Consider the following 15,556-nt stretch of genomic DNA (forward strand, 5'->3'; position numbering starts at 1 on the left):
AGTATAGGTATACGCATACTGCTTGGCCTCACTTAAGCCCATTTTTATAACACCAGAAACCCACTAAAAAAACGTGTAAATTCAAATTTTCCAACTGGGGCCTAGTGGAAGCTACAATGTGAGACAAGCAGATAATGAGCTGTACCACCAACCAAATTCATATTTCTCTGTACAAGAAACGTTAACAAAATGTTAAGATCATCAGCTAACATCCTAAAATAAGCAACTGAGTGCTTATGATGCAGCATTCCTTACTTATTACAAAATTTCCAGGCTGTAAGAAACATTTGCAGCACTTTATTTCAATCAAAGTACAAAAGAAAAAGGGCAATATTAGCTCAAGCTGACAGGGAAACAGCCATTTCTATCATACACCTTCGCTGGTTCGCTAACATGGATCTATAAGAAACTGCTAGCCATACTCGACCGTGTATTTCCAAAATTCCATTCGGTTTCTGTCCTGCAACAGGAATCCTTCCTCTGAGAATGCCTGAAAAATAAATGAAATTTGAAGACATTCATTCAGGGTAGCATTTAGGAGGGTTTTGCTAATCTCAAGAGTCCAGACTCTTAACTAGTGGCGTGAAAGATTAAAAAAACCATTAAAATAAACCATGAAAAGAAAAAATCCCGATCACCTAAATAAGATTCATCAATTGAGGTGTTAAACTGTTGTTAACAAAAATAAGTTTAAGACAGTAGTGCCACTCTCTGAGATAAGCAAAGAAGAAAATTAGCTTCCAGTGGTAATATAAAAGAACTATCTGCTTACCTCCTATGTAAAATGATATCTACTGCTTAGTTGCAACCTCATCTTTAGATTCTACCTGAAATTGCAAGGGCAAAAGGTGTAATCAAACATATAAAATACAAGAGTAATAACAATTCTAGTTGAAAGCAAATTATTCTCAAAACATATATTTTCCCAGTAAATATGCCAGTATGCCAAAGTAAAATTGTGTTTCAGGATGGCATTGTGGACCTGATCTGCAGAACTTCTTCGAATTTTTCTAGTTGGATTCCTCATTGTGACAAATTCCTCTGCAGACGTTGGGTGAATGCCAATAGTGGCATCAAAATCTTGCTTTGTCAAGCCAGCCTTAACAGCAATTGCGATTCCCTGTCATAAAACGTGTACATTCAGGAACTGAGTCAAGAACGAAACAGAAATGGCAAGAAAAGATGTATGAAATCATGCAAACCTGAATTATCTCAGGTGCGTCATCACCACACATGTGCACTCCTACAACTTTGTCTGTTGTAGCACAAACAATAATCTTCATTAATACACGATCAGGTAGTCCAGATAGAGTGGCCTTGAGAGGCCTGAAGTTGGCAACAAAGACATCAACATCTCCATACTCTTCAATAGCCTGCGAAAATATGCATCTATTGACTTCCTTTGTATATTATATTACTTATAACACTTAGATGCATGCCATGTATAATCACCTGCTCCTCACTAAGACCAACTTGTCCAATTGGTGGTTGGGAGAACACAGCAGAAGGTACAGCTCTGCCAAAAATTGTAATCCACAATGAAATAGTACTCGATTAATATCCACAAAACAGTGAGTCCAATTATGGTTTGCAGTAGGAAGCTCAGAGTATGCACAAGCCAAATAAACCATCAGCATGACAAACATGATGAGAGACCCTGGATACCCAAAAAATCTACTTATAATGATTCAGGGGACAAAGATGAGTGATGGCACTTGGACACAGAAAGAAACACAGCATTGATGTCAGCATGGAGGCAGGGGATAACAGGATAAAAAGGATATTGTGCCCGTGATAATTCTCAATTAAAATGCTCAAAATGATTCAGTAGCTTTTGTGTTACAACAAAAGAACTAGTTCCCTCAAATACATGGTGTTCAAGGTTCCTCACGATGATATATGATAAATATATGTATACCTGTAATCTGGTTTGGTAGGTTCATTGCCAAAGACAGTTTTCACAAATGCCCCTCCCTCCATCAGTGCAACTGGGGTCAGGTTGATCCTATTGGTAACGTCTCCCACGGCCCAAATTGAATCAACTGAGGTACGAGAATACTCATCAACCTGGCACAAAATTGTTGAAAAGCTCCAAAGGTTACATAGTGACAATAACATCGGATAGACTTGACACAATTTATTGTTTCACCTACCACTATTGCACCATTCTTATCCATTTCGACCCCCACCTCTTCTAGTCCAAGGTTCTAAAAGGATAGCAAGTACGTTAGGAATTAGAATGAATGCATCAATAAATATATGTATAGGATCTCACAAACTGCAAGTGCTCTTAACCTTTGTATTTGGCCTGCGACCTGTTGCAAACATTACATGTGAGAACCCACCAAAAGTCTCTTTATTGGTCTTCAGAGATAACAGGCCATCATTTGATTTAGTTACAGCTTGAGGGGTCTGTTCAGTATGAAATGTGATGCCCCTTAATGACATCTGTTCAGCAACAAAATCTCTAACCTGTGCATCCAAAACAAAAAGGACAAAATAAACACAGAAGCAAAGCATTTGATTTACTGTCAATGCTACATTTGCTCTTCTAAATAATATGCTCACCTCTTCATCAAACCCTCTTAAAACTTTCTTCTGCCGAATAAACACATGGACCTCACTTTTTAAGCCATTGAAAATGCCAGCAAACTCCAAAGCGATATACCCGCCTCCCACTATTGCAATTTTCTCAGGTTTTGAGGGCAAATCCAGAGCAGCATCCGAATCTATAGCATACTCTATACCAGGGATATCTGGCATCGATGGTCGGCCACCAACACCAATTAGTATGTTCTTAGCAGTGTAGAGCTTACCATTCACGCTAACAGTATGAGGATCAACTATCTGCACTAAGAAAAACAATACATAAGCAGATGCACCTTCCAATACAATACTCATTTCAGAACACAGTTTTATCCAAAATATAACCTGATACACAAACATCACCCAACCTTTCCACGTCCTTCAATTAGAGTGACTCCAGCATTGTTCAAAATATTCTTGTAAATACAAACTAGGCGCTGCAGCTCTGTATTTTTGTTGGCTATGAGAGTGTTCCAGTCATGCTTCGGATCAGTCTCATATGTCCATCCAAAGCCATGAGACTCTTCGAACTCATGAGAGTACTTGGATCCATACACCAACAGTTTCTTTGGAACACATCCACGAAGCACACATCTGTAATGCAAGAAGAAAAGGTGTTACGCTATCATCAAAATTCAACAAGCAAAGCATATTTTAAGGCTAAACATAGAACTGACTTCATGAATATTAACATGGAACATAAATCATTGGCAAACACAGAATGGACAAACCACAAGATATTCATAAAAAAAATGGCTATGATGAATGCTTAACCACCAGCCAAGAATAGCCAAAGACAGAAAAGACATAATGTAGTCATTTGTAAAATTCTGCAACCACACTTCCAGATTCATTTTGCTCCTATTGTATGACATCATGCAGCTATCCTCTATAGAAATTAGTAGAGGGTCATCAAATGCATGGTCTCAGTTCTGATATTCAAAATTCTTATAGATGACAAATGGTGGAGCAATGCTGAAACGAGCTACATTACAGTGGCACAGGCAACACAAAACGGTGTCTGCAGCTGAGTCATTGTATGGTACAGCAAATCAAATTCCTCAACTAACACTGAAGTCGAAACAGCAAAACTTTAAGCATTTTATCAGAGTTTCGTATGAAATATATTTGCTGCTGTACAAAAGTTTGATAACAAGAAATTGTGCATACGGAAATCATGTACTCAAAACACTTACAACACCAGGCCAACATCACAATCACATGAAAAACATCCTCAGTCAATATCCCTTAGACTCAAGGAAAAAAACATACCACGAGACTGCAATGTGTGATAACCTTAAGATCTTCTCAGTCCACGTACTCAGTCAAAAAAAAAAACTACTGACGTACATAGTACTGTAGTGTAGTCCCAACTCCCAACAGTCCAACACCAACAAAAACATTCCTCAACCAAACAGAACTAACAATTTAATGAACAGAATCATTCCATGAGGAGTTCAGCCCTACTTCTCACGGAATGATTCTAACTGGAGAGCCATGAGAAGTTCAGCTCAACTGTGCGAATGGCAGATGCAAAACCGAAGCAAATTTTGTCGCAGTGGCATGATGAAACCAAGCAAAAAAAAAATACATGGAGACAGGGGAAGCATCCTCTTACGTGCCGCCGAGGCCGCCGAGCTCATCCGTGGCGACGGTGGCGAAGGGCATCTCGCAGATGGCGACGCGCATGCCGTAGAGCGTGGAGGCGAAGCGCGACGCCCGCACGCCGCCGCTCCCGGCGCCGATGGTGAAGAGGTCGTAGTCGTACTCGCCCTCGGATGAGGCGCCGTTGGGGGACGCCGCGGCAGACGCCGAGACGTGGCGGCGGCAGGGGCGGGAGAGCCTCGGGAGTGCGGCGAGGGAGGGGAGGCGGCGGAACCCGCGGCGGAGTTGGAGGGCCCCGCGCGAGGAGAAGGAGCGGGTTAGGGTCTGGAGCGTGGAGGAGCAGGAGAAGGGGAGCGTCGCGTGCGCCGCCATGGCTGGCTCACCGCAGCGGCAGCGCCGCCGCTTCCTAGAGTGTGGGGAGGGGAGGAAGCGGAGAGGCAAAAAGGCCAGATAGGTGATTCGTCTGATGTGTGGAGAGAAGAGAATGCGTCTTCCTCTTCTGGTATGAAGGCGTACAGCTTGGAACCATCGGAGTCCCGTTAATCAACAGCGAAGGCGTATTATTTTCCAAGGGACAGTTTACGTAAACAGACCTGTGAAGTGGAGGCGGATGCTGCGTATCTGTCTTGCTGACCTCACTCTGTGCGACAGCTGCCAAAACAAAGCACAGCACAACACTAGAGGTCACCTTTTGCCCCAATCACGCATATCATCAACTCTTGAGCAGCACGCCAGCATTATCCCGGGTTCGATTCCCGCAGGTCGCGCCCCTGGTAGAGTGCGGGGCTTGAACCTCGATCCACATGCCACGTTCGTCGGGTGGCAGGAGGCTAATCTACCCTCTAGCCTCTATTTTCTAAAAAAAAAAATTAAGCAGCACAATATAAAAGGGCACACCAAAAACAAGGCAACTTCGGTCGTCTACAGTGTACAGCTTACAGCAGCAACAGTGGACGCTATAGCACAAATGCAGTACGCCACAATCTTTGGTCATCACCAATAAATCGTGTAGTATCTGTATAAAACTAGAGATTGATAGCAGGAGGCGTGTGGCATCGGCCTCTTCTTCCTGCTGGCATCACATCAACCTGCTAAGGTAACTCTCTGGCATTCAGGACCATATCCAACCAGCATCATGACATTATTATGGCATCTCAATGTCCTTGTAGTCCGCATTCAAGCTGAATGATTCATCCCCATCAGAGAGATTGTTACACTGCCATGGCTGCCTTGGCTGGAAATGATATCCAGGAAGCTGAACGTCTCCTGAGACCAACTCAAATGACGCCAGCTACTGCCGCCTCCTGCTGATACTGATACCACCCGTCGCAATCTTCTTCATGGTATACATGCCAAATGGTGGTGGATTTTGCGGTGGTTCCATCAGTCTAGTGTCTAGCTTCGGATTTGGAAGGTGGAACCGGCAGAGTAAGTGCAGGAGGCACTGCGCACCCCTGCAGCAAATTGGGCTAGTCGAGGTGCCGCAGATACTTCTTGAACATGCTCCAATCACAGCTAGTCATGTTCTGTATTCAGAATCTGGTTCTCCATTAGCTGAATGTCAATGGTAACCAAGCTCCACTCGCAGGGCATTCCCCACTTGAGGGTTTCATATTCCTCATCCAGATATCCACCATCCAACTTTGCCCAGCATGCATACACTGACTCTTCCGATCATGCCTCAATAATATGTGGACAACGAAGCATCCATCAAACAGAAGCATCTGACCGATTTCCTCCTATGTCATGGCAACTGGCTCAGCAAAAGGCTGCCTGAATGGCTTTCTGTTGATCGGCAATGTCAAGTCTAAGCAGGAATTCTTGGACCATAGATTCAAGGCTGTGATTGCTTTGCTTTGCTGCAAAGATATGTTGACACACCAGCACTTGCGTTGTTTCAGCTGCCTGAACATTGGGGAGCACCACAGTGAATGTAAAGAACCAATGCAGACAGCTTTGGGATTATAAGCCTCTGGGTCACAAGACCAGGTTTCCTCTGGCATAAAAAATTACAAATAATGCCATTTTTCATATGCACCCAGTGGTAACTCGTGGTTCAGAGGAGTTGTCAGACCTGAAGCCTCGTCACTCTCGTTTCTCATCCTCATATTATTCCCTGCGACTATATATGAAGGGATGCAAGTCAGGTACAGTCTGTAGGTAAAAAATATGGACAAGCAAGAGAACAACAATCTTTAACTGACCTCTTAGTTTCTCTGTCAAAGACAGATCTCATATAGCTGAATCTGCAGAACGGTTTGATGGATGAAGCTAAAGGTAAAATAAACTTTTCCTATGTCAAATCAAATGATAAAGGAGAAGAATTTATCTCCCAGAGAAAATAGCAAGGCCGCACCAAGATGATTTTGTCCAACTCCAAGTTGAAAAAATGGAAACATTGTATTCATTGGTCAGAAAAAGGAAACAGCAAGGCACATAATCAACTTTCTTTATACAGAAATCTACATCATACAAGTTGACTGTGTTATTCACTATGTTTACAGATAAATAAAAAGAAATTCTGCAGTAGAACTGAAGATTAAAATATTTGCACAAGATGTTCTACAGCTACGGAACGAACAAAATTTAGTTCGTGGCCTTTAAACTATAGTTTGCTTTCTCTTTGTACGGAAAGAAACAAATTATCAACAGGCTATATGTCATATCTTCATAGTAGCAACAGCTTTCCCTTTGGAGCTGAACTCTGGATCAGTGCGGGTGCTAAGCACCTTGGCATTCTCCAGCCAAACTTAGTGGTATTTTTCTGCTTCGTTTTTGGTTGTTGCATTTTCAGTATAATACATCAATGTAAGACAGTCTAGCATGGCTCTCCACAGGAGCTGAGTCATTGTAAGAAACTTTCATATCTTCTTAACGAAAAGATATGCAGCTCTCCTCCTTATTCTCGGGGGGAAAAAACCAAGCTGAAAGTACTATCTGGAAGTTTCTGTATCCATAATAATTGGCTGTTCACCTTCGAATTCCGATATCACAATGAGCGAATCAGTCATTTCAAGAGACAGTGGCTCCAACTTGTTGGTAGGATTTATATGCTGCCATGAGGATAAATAAATGAATCGAATCAGTATTAGCACCTAATGAATTATGGTTGCTGATATTCAAAAGGACAAAGGAACCACATGTCTAAGCAAACCAGGTCAAAAATCTGAATGGAATCTGAACAAACAAAATGATCTAAACAAGACATTATGTACTCAGAACATCATTTCTAAGTAAGCTAACAAATGACAAGGAAAAAAAATTACCTGCTTGCCATCCTTGACGTAACCAATTGCAACTTCACGACGTAAAACTGCCCTTTCAGAAAGCTCTGAGAATGGTATTCTCTCTCCTTCCTTCATGTACAGGCCAATTTCCTAAAATGAAATAAATGCAACAGGGTACATGCTTCAAAGATCGCGAGCAGCCAAGAATGTGCTGGGGACACAAATTATGGTCATGTTACCTTAATATAGATCTCATCACCTTCAGCATTCAGAATGTCCTTCCATACTTCATTCAGCTCGCTAGTTTCCGCAACTACATTTCATTTTATCATGAGATAAAGAACTACAGAGAAAATGAAACAATAAGGACAGCTAACCTTGTGCTGTCACACGGCTCATTACTTCCTCTGCTCCAATAAATGAAAGGGAGGGTCTTATTTTAGATATCTGTATAAAATGCAGAAGTCAAGCACTTTTTGCCAAATTTAAATAATTTTCATGACTTGAGTAATTATTATATTAGAAAATTCTTACTTGTTTTCCCAGTCCTGTGTCAACAATTTCTGATACAAGATTCTCAACCTAAAAGGCATTTCAAATGACAAATCAGAAAATTCAAACAGATAGGTATTTTTTAGGTTTTCAGCATAGGAACATTTATAAAAAAAACAGTGTGGAATGACTAGTTGAACCACATCAGGATCCAATCGAAATCCTGTTGCCATCATAGAACCAATAATATCTCATTGAGTAATGATTTGTTTATTCTGGGTTCAAATTTGAGTCTCAGTATTAGATAATTTGAAGAAAACATGCAGGTTCACTTATTGCATTTTAAACATTATTAGTTAATTATCAGTGGGAAGAGCTGACCATGATGCCATGTTTCTCGCAAATGTTTTCAGCAAGAAGAAGGGTATATGCCAACTGTTTATCAGCCTGTGTAGCATCTGTTGAAACCACAAGAGTCACAGATAAAACCTCACTTAATGATCGTAACAACAACAACGATGCTGATGCTGATGATTATAAAAATAATAATTGAGAAATATCATGGTTCTTTTATTGGTACCTCCAGTGAGCCAGTCTCTGTCAGATATCACAACAATTGAAAGTGGAACTTTTTTATCAGACTTGGCAGATTTCCGAATGTTAATTATCGTGTCCTTGAGAGTATCATAGTTCAAAGGACACCCCACCTGCATTAGCATGTTTCAGATAAAATTGAGATAGTGACTTTTTATGTCTGTCCAAGCACACTAACAAAGTTATAGACCGAAAGATACCCGATGAGAAACTTTAACATTTTTAAGCTGGCTCTGCAAAAGGGGGTTGACAACACTGCTCCTCTCTTTAACAGGGGTTTCTGACAAGATTTCCTGCACATTGAAGTAAATTTGTTAGTCAAGTTCCACCCTAGGTATCAGCATATGACCGGTTTCTTTTGCCATGATAAAAATGTGAGAGTAGCACAAATGTGTTTATTGTTGACACAGTGGGTCTGTGCCTATACATACCACTGTACTACCAGGTCCGAGGTAACTATCATACTCCCGTATCATCTCAGTAACTTTTGGTCGCCAACCAACAATAAGCACGCATTCCTTTGGCCCCAGCATATAATCACTGCTCTGTGTAAAATTAACTACAGATGAACCCGATAACTTGGCAACAGGTGAATTCCTTCAGATGCATCATTAGATCAAACTTTACCTTAGAGAGCGATTTCAAGGGGCGCTTTACAATGCTCTTTAGCCGTGTTTCCTTCTCCACGGTAGCAGCCATACTAAATGATCCTTGATCCACTCTTGATTCTGAGTAATGAATTGATGTTTGTGTTTCTTTCGGTGTACTTAGCACTGTATACACTGGTCTTCTCCTCCCATGAACAGGAGCAATAAGAAGCAACTATGAAGCAAAAAAAGAAAGAGTTGAAATCAAGGTTGCATCAGATAAAAAACTAAATATTTAAAGTGCCAGGCATCCACCTAAAAATTTCTACAACATCCACCCCACTTTCTTTATGTAACAGTGAGAACAAGGTTAATTACTAGAGTGGAATGCATATCCACAAATACTCTATTTTTGCAAGGGAAAAGGTTCACTCATTAACAAAAAATTGTGAAATGCCTCTATTAGGTGCTGGAGGCTCCCTTTACTTAATGAACCATGATGCGTCCCCTCTTGTGATATAAAGAGAGTTCACCCTGAAGTAAAATATAAATGGAATCTTATAGATATGATCCTATCCTTCCTAACTTAAAACAGATACATTCCTAACTAAAGACAAGTTGGTTCCGAGTTTATGAAGCTGGTTTGGGTAGAGGCGATGGTGCCGCTGCCCTAGGGCTGCTGGCCAACATGTAGCAGCTGGGCTAGCTGCTGCTTTGGGCCTATAGCAGTATTTTATTAGCTCACTTTGATGGATGATTCAAGATAACTAGTGACAAGGGTTTGAAGCTTTCAACAATCACACTGTTCTCATGCAACCCTATGTCAAGGGAAATAATTTTCTGCTAGTTGGACTAAATATAATAACAGGCATCCAGAAAGGTACATACTTTATCTGTTTCTTTGAGCAATTCATCCTCGCTTGGGTGAAAATAAATTTTTCCAGACCGGAAGATACCGCAAACGACTGCCTGAGCATGAACATAAAGGGGAAATGTCATAGCAAAAAGAAGTGGAGAAGACTGCAGAGTTGAAATGATATGTTGGAATGAACATTACATCATGGAGTTTACGTCTGACATCCATATACTTCATGCCCCCTAGTCCAGTCAGGCTGAAAAGGTTGAAAACATTTTCTGCAGGAGAAAACAACAAAAGTAACGAACCAAGTAGGGCAACTTCCCTTTACATCTAGAGCCCAAAACTAATCAGGACACTGCCAAACTAATGTAAACGGAGCCAACAAAGTAGAAATGTAAAATGATAAAATTACAGAAACATGGCAACATCGGAACAATTTGCAAACATCGGAAGTACATACTATGGTATGTGTTCCCTAAGATGAATACTGATTTCATAAGGTCTGAAGAATGATAAACTAGGTCATGTTTGGCATGTCTCTGTACCAAAACATGCCACAGAAAGTGTTCGGGAAAAAATCTGGCCAGATATTGCGATATTAAAACATGGCTAAATAAATTCGACCGCTATGTACGAGTGTAATGATTTTCAGGCGGTTGAAGTAGAAATTGTGCTAAAGCAGCTAAACCATAAGATGAAAGATGAATGGGAAAAAAAAAGTAAAGCATGAAAGACCTGAGTACCACAGTTTTGCTCCCAGATGTGAAAAATAGCTGCATAAGTTGTTATTAACAAATACATGTCAGTAAGATAAGAATATTACTGCGCTGGTTAAGCAAGTGCTTGTATATTTTGAGAAGGCCCTTTTGCCTAGAGCACTGCACAAACAATTTAGAAGCAACCATCTCCACAGGCTGCACATTTAAGCCATTGATTGATTTCAGAAGTTCGCAGGTGGTTGAGTTAGAAGCCTACATTGATACAAGATATAAGCATAAAGGCCTGAATGTTGATAATTCCATAGTGTAGATTGTGAACTTGCATATACCTCAACAATAATAGGGACAGATGCGAGTTGTGTAATAGGTTGCAGAGCCAATATAGAGACAAATGCATCTGTGTCCACTTCGTATCTGATCAGGTTCATCAGGTTAGACAGAAAAATGAATAGTGAGAAGTCAAGCACTAATAGAACCTGGTTTGTAAAATAGCTATCAGTACAGATAAACATAATGCAAACTTGAACACTGGTGCTAAAGTTTGCAAAATGTAAAGAGTTTGTCTCATTAAATTTTTCGACAAATATAAACTAGTTGCTTGTTTGAAGCCATTCATTCGAATATTCAATTTATGAGTTACAGACATCCCAACGCCCATCAAATGTTTAATCAAGTGGATCTAGAAATTGCTATCATATTTAACAAGACCTGACAGCATAAGCATAGGCTGGCTCCGCCCTGAGAGGGCCCGATAACCTGCCGTTACAGTTCTCGCTATTTGTCTGCAAACTCTTGATTCACTAACACTACATAGGAATCTTACGAGAGATAAGTCAAGCTGACCCTCTCTAAAATGGTTCGGTACTAGAAACATCATGTAAAGCTAGCCTGAGCCTGTGGGGAACTCCCCACAGTTATTCATCAAGAAACATGCTAACATGAGCAAAGTCAAAGGTCCATGGTGCATACTTACCGTTCGTTCTTTCCTGGCAAGATGATTATTGACTTTGCTCTGTGTGCTGCTGCTCTCTCAAATGATTTTGGCATGCTAAGGCTACAACTGCAGGTTCAAATGTGAAGCAACAACATGTTTTCAGTATTCACAAATCAAAGAAAATATTTTTGCTCATGGGGTGCTTGTGTTCTTCGCAAAAGTGAAACTGGGACAAAGGTAGACAGACTAAATAAAGTTGCCACTTATTCAGAGAAGCAACAAGCAACACCATGACGAGTAATCCCTTTACCTCTTGGTGATTACATCAATATGGTTCAAATCTTTGGCCATGTTATCTGCAATCTTGTCAACTTGCTTCCTTGGAAGATCTGAGAGAAGAAGGATTCTCTGCTTCCTTGACATTGTTCATAAGAAAACAATCAGCTGCATTAGATAGTATAGATAGATCTTACCAATCCTCAACAACAAAAGGATGGATCCACAATAACAAAAATGATGTGCCATCCTCCAGTTACCTTGCTGTAGCTAAACCTAAGCGAATTGATGATTCATGGAACTTGTCCAATTGGTTCAATATGGACATCAGATGACTATTGACTCCACAGATGATGATATGATCATCCTCAATAACCTGCAACTGTGCCCCTTCCCTAACTTTATGCATGTGGGTCTGTGGACAACAAGGTGAGTATACATCAAAAACCGCATTGACACAGAAGTTTTTCACCTCAGTTTCAGATAATTTCGAAACAACTCACTCTAAATTGCTCTGTCATTGCGCTTAATAAACGGGAATAGAATAATATACCCCAGATAGCAAGAAAGAACCCGATGACACGCTCAATACGTGTCTTTTGCTGTGCAAAAAAGCAAAACAACAGATTAGAAAAGAATTTAAAGAAATAGTTAGTTAATCTGTTGGGTACAAAAATAGCAACAGAAACATATCAGTCCTTAAGCCTCAGAGAAACGAGAAGTAATCTCCCTAGTCCCTGGCTCACTTACCCTTAAATGGGTGGATGATGAACACAGGCATGCCCAGGCTTCCCAAAAGCAGTCCTCCAGGGAATGTTGTTTCTTCCTGAATTAGAAACCAAGATACTTCATCATTTTACATCAGAATCAACCACCAAGGATATAGAACATCCTCCAGAAACATAGAATAAGAAAATGCATGCATTTTTAAAGAATCACTAACAGACCTGAACTTATGAAACAATAATCCTCCAACAATGACAAACGAAAAGCATGTGATGAGCAAAGTAACAATAGACCTGCAAAGATAATCAAGATAAAACGTGACTTTAATAAACTTTCATCAAGAACTTCAGTTATTATGCGTATCTAAGGTGTTGAAAAATTTTCAAGATGTGCAAAGAAGTACAGCTCAGTGACAAAAGAAGCATGAAATGATAGCATACAAATACTGCAAAGTTAGATACATCACAGAACCACACTTACAAGACAATATTCCGTTCAAGCTGAGAATTGAACAGATAGTACAATCGTGAAATACTCCATCTGACATCAGGCAATGGTGGAAAAGTCACATCTAGCTTAAGAGGCATGGGTTTTCTGGTAGGATCAGATATGCAAGCAAATGGCAAACTTGTAACGCCATTTGATATCCACGGGGGTAAATTCATCAACTGCATCCGGCGAGACACAACTCTGTGTAGAAAGCAGATTGCTATGCTTATAATGGCAGCCATGTTTTTTCCCTGGGAAAATGGGAAAACAGTCAAAAAATTGAAGCAAACATAATGTGATTTAAATAGGCACAATTCATTGCAAAGTGCTCTAACTAAACAGGGGCCTTGCATATAAGCTCTATCATCTTCTTCAGTACCCTTAATAATGTTACCTCTCGCACAAAGACACTAAGCACAATATATAATCTGAACTCTGAAGTACTATCATCATCTCCAGTAGGAATGCATTCAAAGGGTCAAGCACGTTCAAGCATTGCCACAAAAGGTATAGATAGACTATATTTATTCGGTGATCAGTTTGGCAGAAGTAATATTTCTTTAGAAGTATTATTTCTTTAGAATTTAAATTCACTCATCCATATTCCCCTGAATGCAGGTTGGAAGTCAGAAGAATGGTATGTTCGCTGTCCATGAAGCACCACCCATGTGCTTTGAGGAAAAAATACCAAGAGAAAACGAGCATACATCTCAAATCATGTGTGGTGTGCCTTGTCTATTCAGTTTTATTTATCAGATTCCTGCAGATCACATGGCAGTGGCAGCCACTAGCATCCCAATATATTACTACTTGCAGGGTCGGAGCAAACACATGCATTGCCATATAGTACAGTTAGCACACAACAGGAGCGAACAACCATTAAGAAAAATCACCTGTAAGGGAGAGCGCGAGGAATTTGCAGTTGCCGTTGAAGTGTTCGGCGTTTCTGCATTCTTCACATTAGTGTCGTTATCATCGGCCCCGCTCCGGGAGTTGAACGCTCCAACTCCTGATTAAGACAAACTTAAACAACAAGAGCAGACGGGGCAAAATGACAAGCCACACCCCTGACAGAGTAGCCGATTCAACGAACCTCGGTTGCCTGGTGGATTGTCTGCTCGGCGAGCTCCGACCCCGCGGCCGTGGTGACGAACGCGGAACCGCCACGGGAACTCGTGGAACCTGGAAGCAGCAAGCACTATGTGTTCACAAATCACTCCCCGTTGTTAACTTGCTCTGCGCAACAGAAACGACGAGCCGATCGAAGCAGGCCACGCGGCGGGCGGCGGCGTACCTGAGGGCGCGGGGCGTGACGGAGGGGAGAGCTCGCCGGAGGGAGGGGGGCGGTGGCGGCAGCGGCGGCGACACGGCCGCGTGGAGCTGCGACCTCATCGCCGAGGGGAGAGCTCGCTCGCTCGGCGCGTGCTGTCTCGGGCGTATCGGCTCTCGGCTGTGACGCCGAAGGAGTGACGAGGTGCACAAGGCGAAGAGGTGCTTTTGAGTTTTGGTGAGTTTGGCTGACGACCGGAACAGGATGAGGGCGTCGTGGCTGGGGCTCTCCTAATTGCTGTACCGTGTAACCGTGAGTCACGCCCACGATGTCGCGCTGGCTTTTGGGGGTGTTTGGAACAGAAAGAAACGGGGCCAACTGGCCAAGGAAACGTACGCTTCATCGAAGTCCTTTATCAGAAAAGAAAAGACATCACAATCTCGGACTTGTTTTTACTTGCTCCGGGAATTATCAACGCGCTGCACTATTGTTTGGTTTGATCTGAGCATTATCGACACACTGCACTGTTGGCACCGCAGCACTGTCCTCTAGAAAAAGGCACTTCAGTGTCGCCGTCATCCGAAAAGGAAATCCCATAGGAAAGAGCATTTCCCATTAAGATCACCCCATCAGAATTGTATTGCATAATTAGTGACACAACAATGATTCAGGTTTACATAACATAACGGATTTAATAAGCATCGAGTCCACGGATCTCCAGTCTACAAATTGGTCTACCCTGCAATACATTCGCACCAAAAACACATGGCACAACGCTCATCTTGAGCACACAAGCATAAACTTGGGGCAGTAGTTCACCTTAGAGGCCGAGCAGAACAAAATAGAGGGCGCTATGAAACTGAGGGTGGTAGAGGCGTACTATATATAGTTAGCTATCACTAGAGCTCAACTTGATGGAGAACCACCCGGATGAGTTCATCAGTGTTAGTGTGGAGAATAGTTTCAGGAGTTGTTGATGGGCACGTGCAGACGAATAACCCCTCTTACGATGCGGCCGCTGCGCTGGGGGGCTTGGCCTGAGGTAGGAGATCCTCAGGTTATCTTCTCCAAGCTCAAGAGGAGAGCAGTATGTGCAAGGATCGGGGTGGTTGAACTGAGGAATTCTTCCATGACCTCGTAGTTCCTTTCCCTAGCATGACTGGCGTTGGTTCCACTCTCCATGGCTTTGCCC

General features: G+C 41.8%; 2 protein-coding genes across 2 annotated transcripts; both read right to left on the minus strand.

Annotated features, from left to right (window-relative positions):
• Positions 1-132: 132 nt before the first annotated feature.
• Positions 133-4,644, minus strand: LOC117838509 (glutathione reductase, chloroplastic). The gene is made up of 11 exons (XM_034718558.1): positions 4,205-4,644; positions 2,955-3,180; positions 2,569-2,847; positions 2,296-2,472; positions 2,154-2,207; positions 1,919-2,067; positions 1,453-1,516; positions 1,203-1,373; positions 983-1,120; positions 773-827; positions 133-490 (listed from the first exon to the last, which is right to left on the minus strand). Exons 1-10 carry the CDS (start codon positions 4,561-4,563, stop codon positions 792-794), a joined length of 1,653 nt encoding a protein of 550 aa, XP_034574449.1. The 5' UTR covers positions 4,564-4,644; the 3' UTR covers positions 133-490; positions 773-791.
• A 1,968-nt stretch (positions 4,645-6,612) lies between these two features.
• LOC117838507 (putative ion channel POLLUX-like 2) lies at positions 6,613-14,606 on the minus strand. The gene is made up of 24 exons (XM_034718554.2): positions 14,389-14,606; positions 14,188-14,276; positions 13,988-14,103; positions 13,086-13,345; positions 12,827-12,898; positions 12,630-12,705; positions 12,383-12,481; positions 12,140-12,294; positions 11,914-12,018; positions 11,643-11,729; positions 10,999-11,083; positions 10,774-10,921; positions 10,149-10,225; positions 9,980-10,060; positions 9,132-9,326; positions 8,936-9,049; positions 8,705-8,797; positions 8,491-8,617; positions 8,292-8,368; positions 7,953-8,000; positions 7,796-7,865; positions 7,658-7,731; positions 7,458-7,568; positions 6,613-7,244 (listed from the first exon to the last, which is right to left on the minus strand). The coding sequence occupies exons 1-24, from the start codon at positions 14,484-14,486 to the stop codon at positions 7,125-7,127; spliced, it is 2,577 nt and encodes an 858-aa protein (XP_034574445.1). The 5' UTR covers positions 14,487-14,606; the 3' UTR covers positions 6,613-7,124.
• Positions 14,607-15,556: the final 950 nt, after the last annotated feature.

The sequence above is a fragment of the Setaria viridis genome, chromosome 9, assembly GCF_005286985.2.
Source record: "Setaria viridis chromosome 9, Setaria_viridis_v4.0, whole genome shotgun sequence".
In the NCBI taxonomy this organism is placed as follows: Eukaryota; Viridiplantae; Streptophyta; class Magnoliopsida; order Poales; family Poaceae; genus Setaria; species Setaria viridis.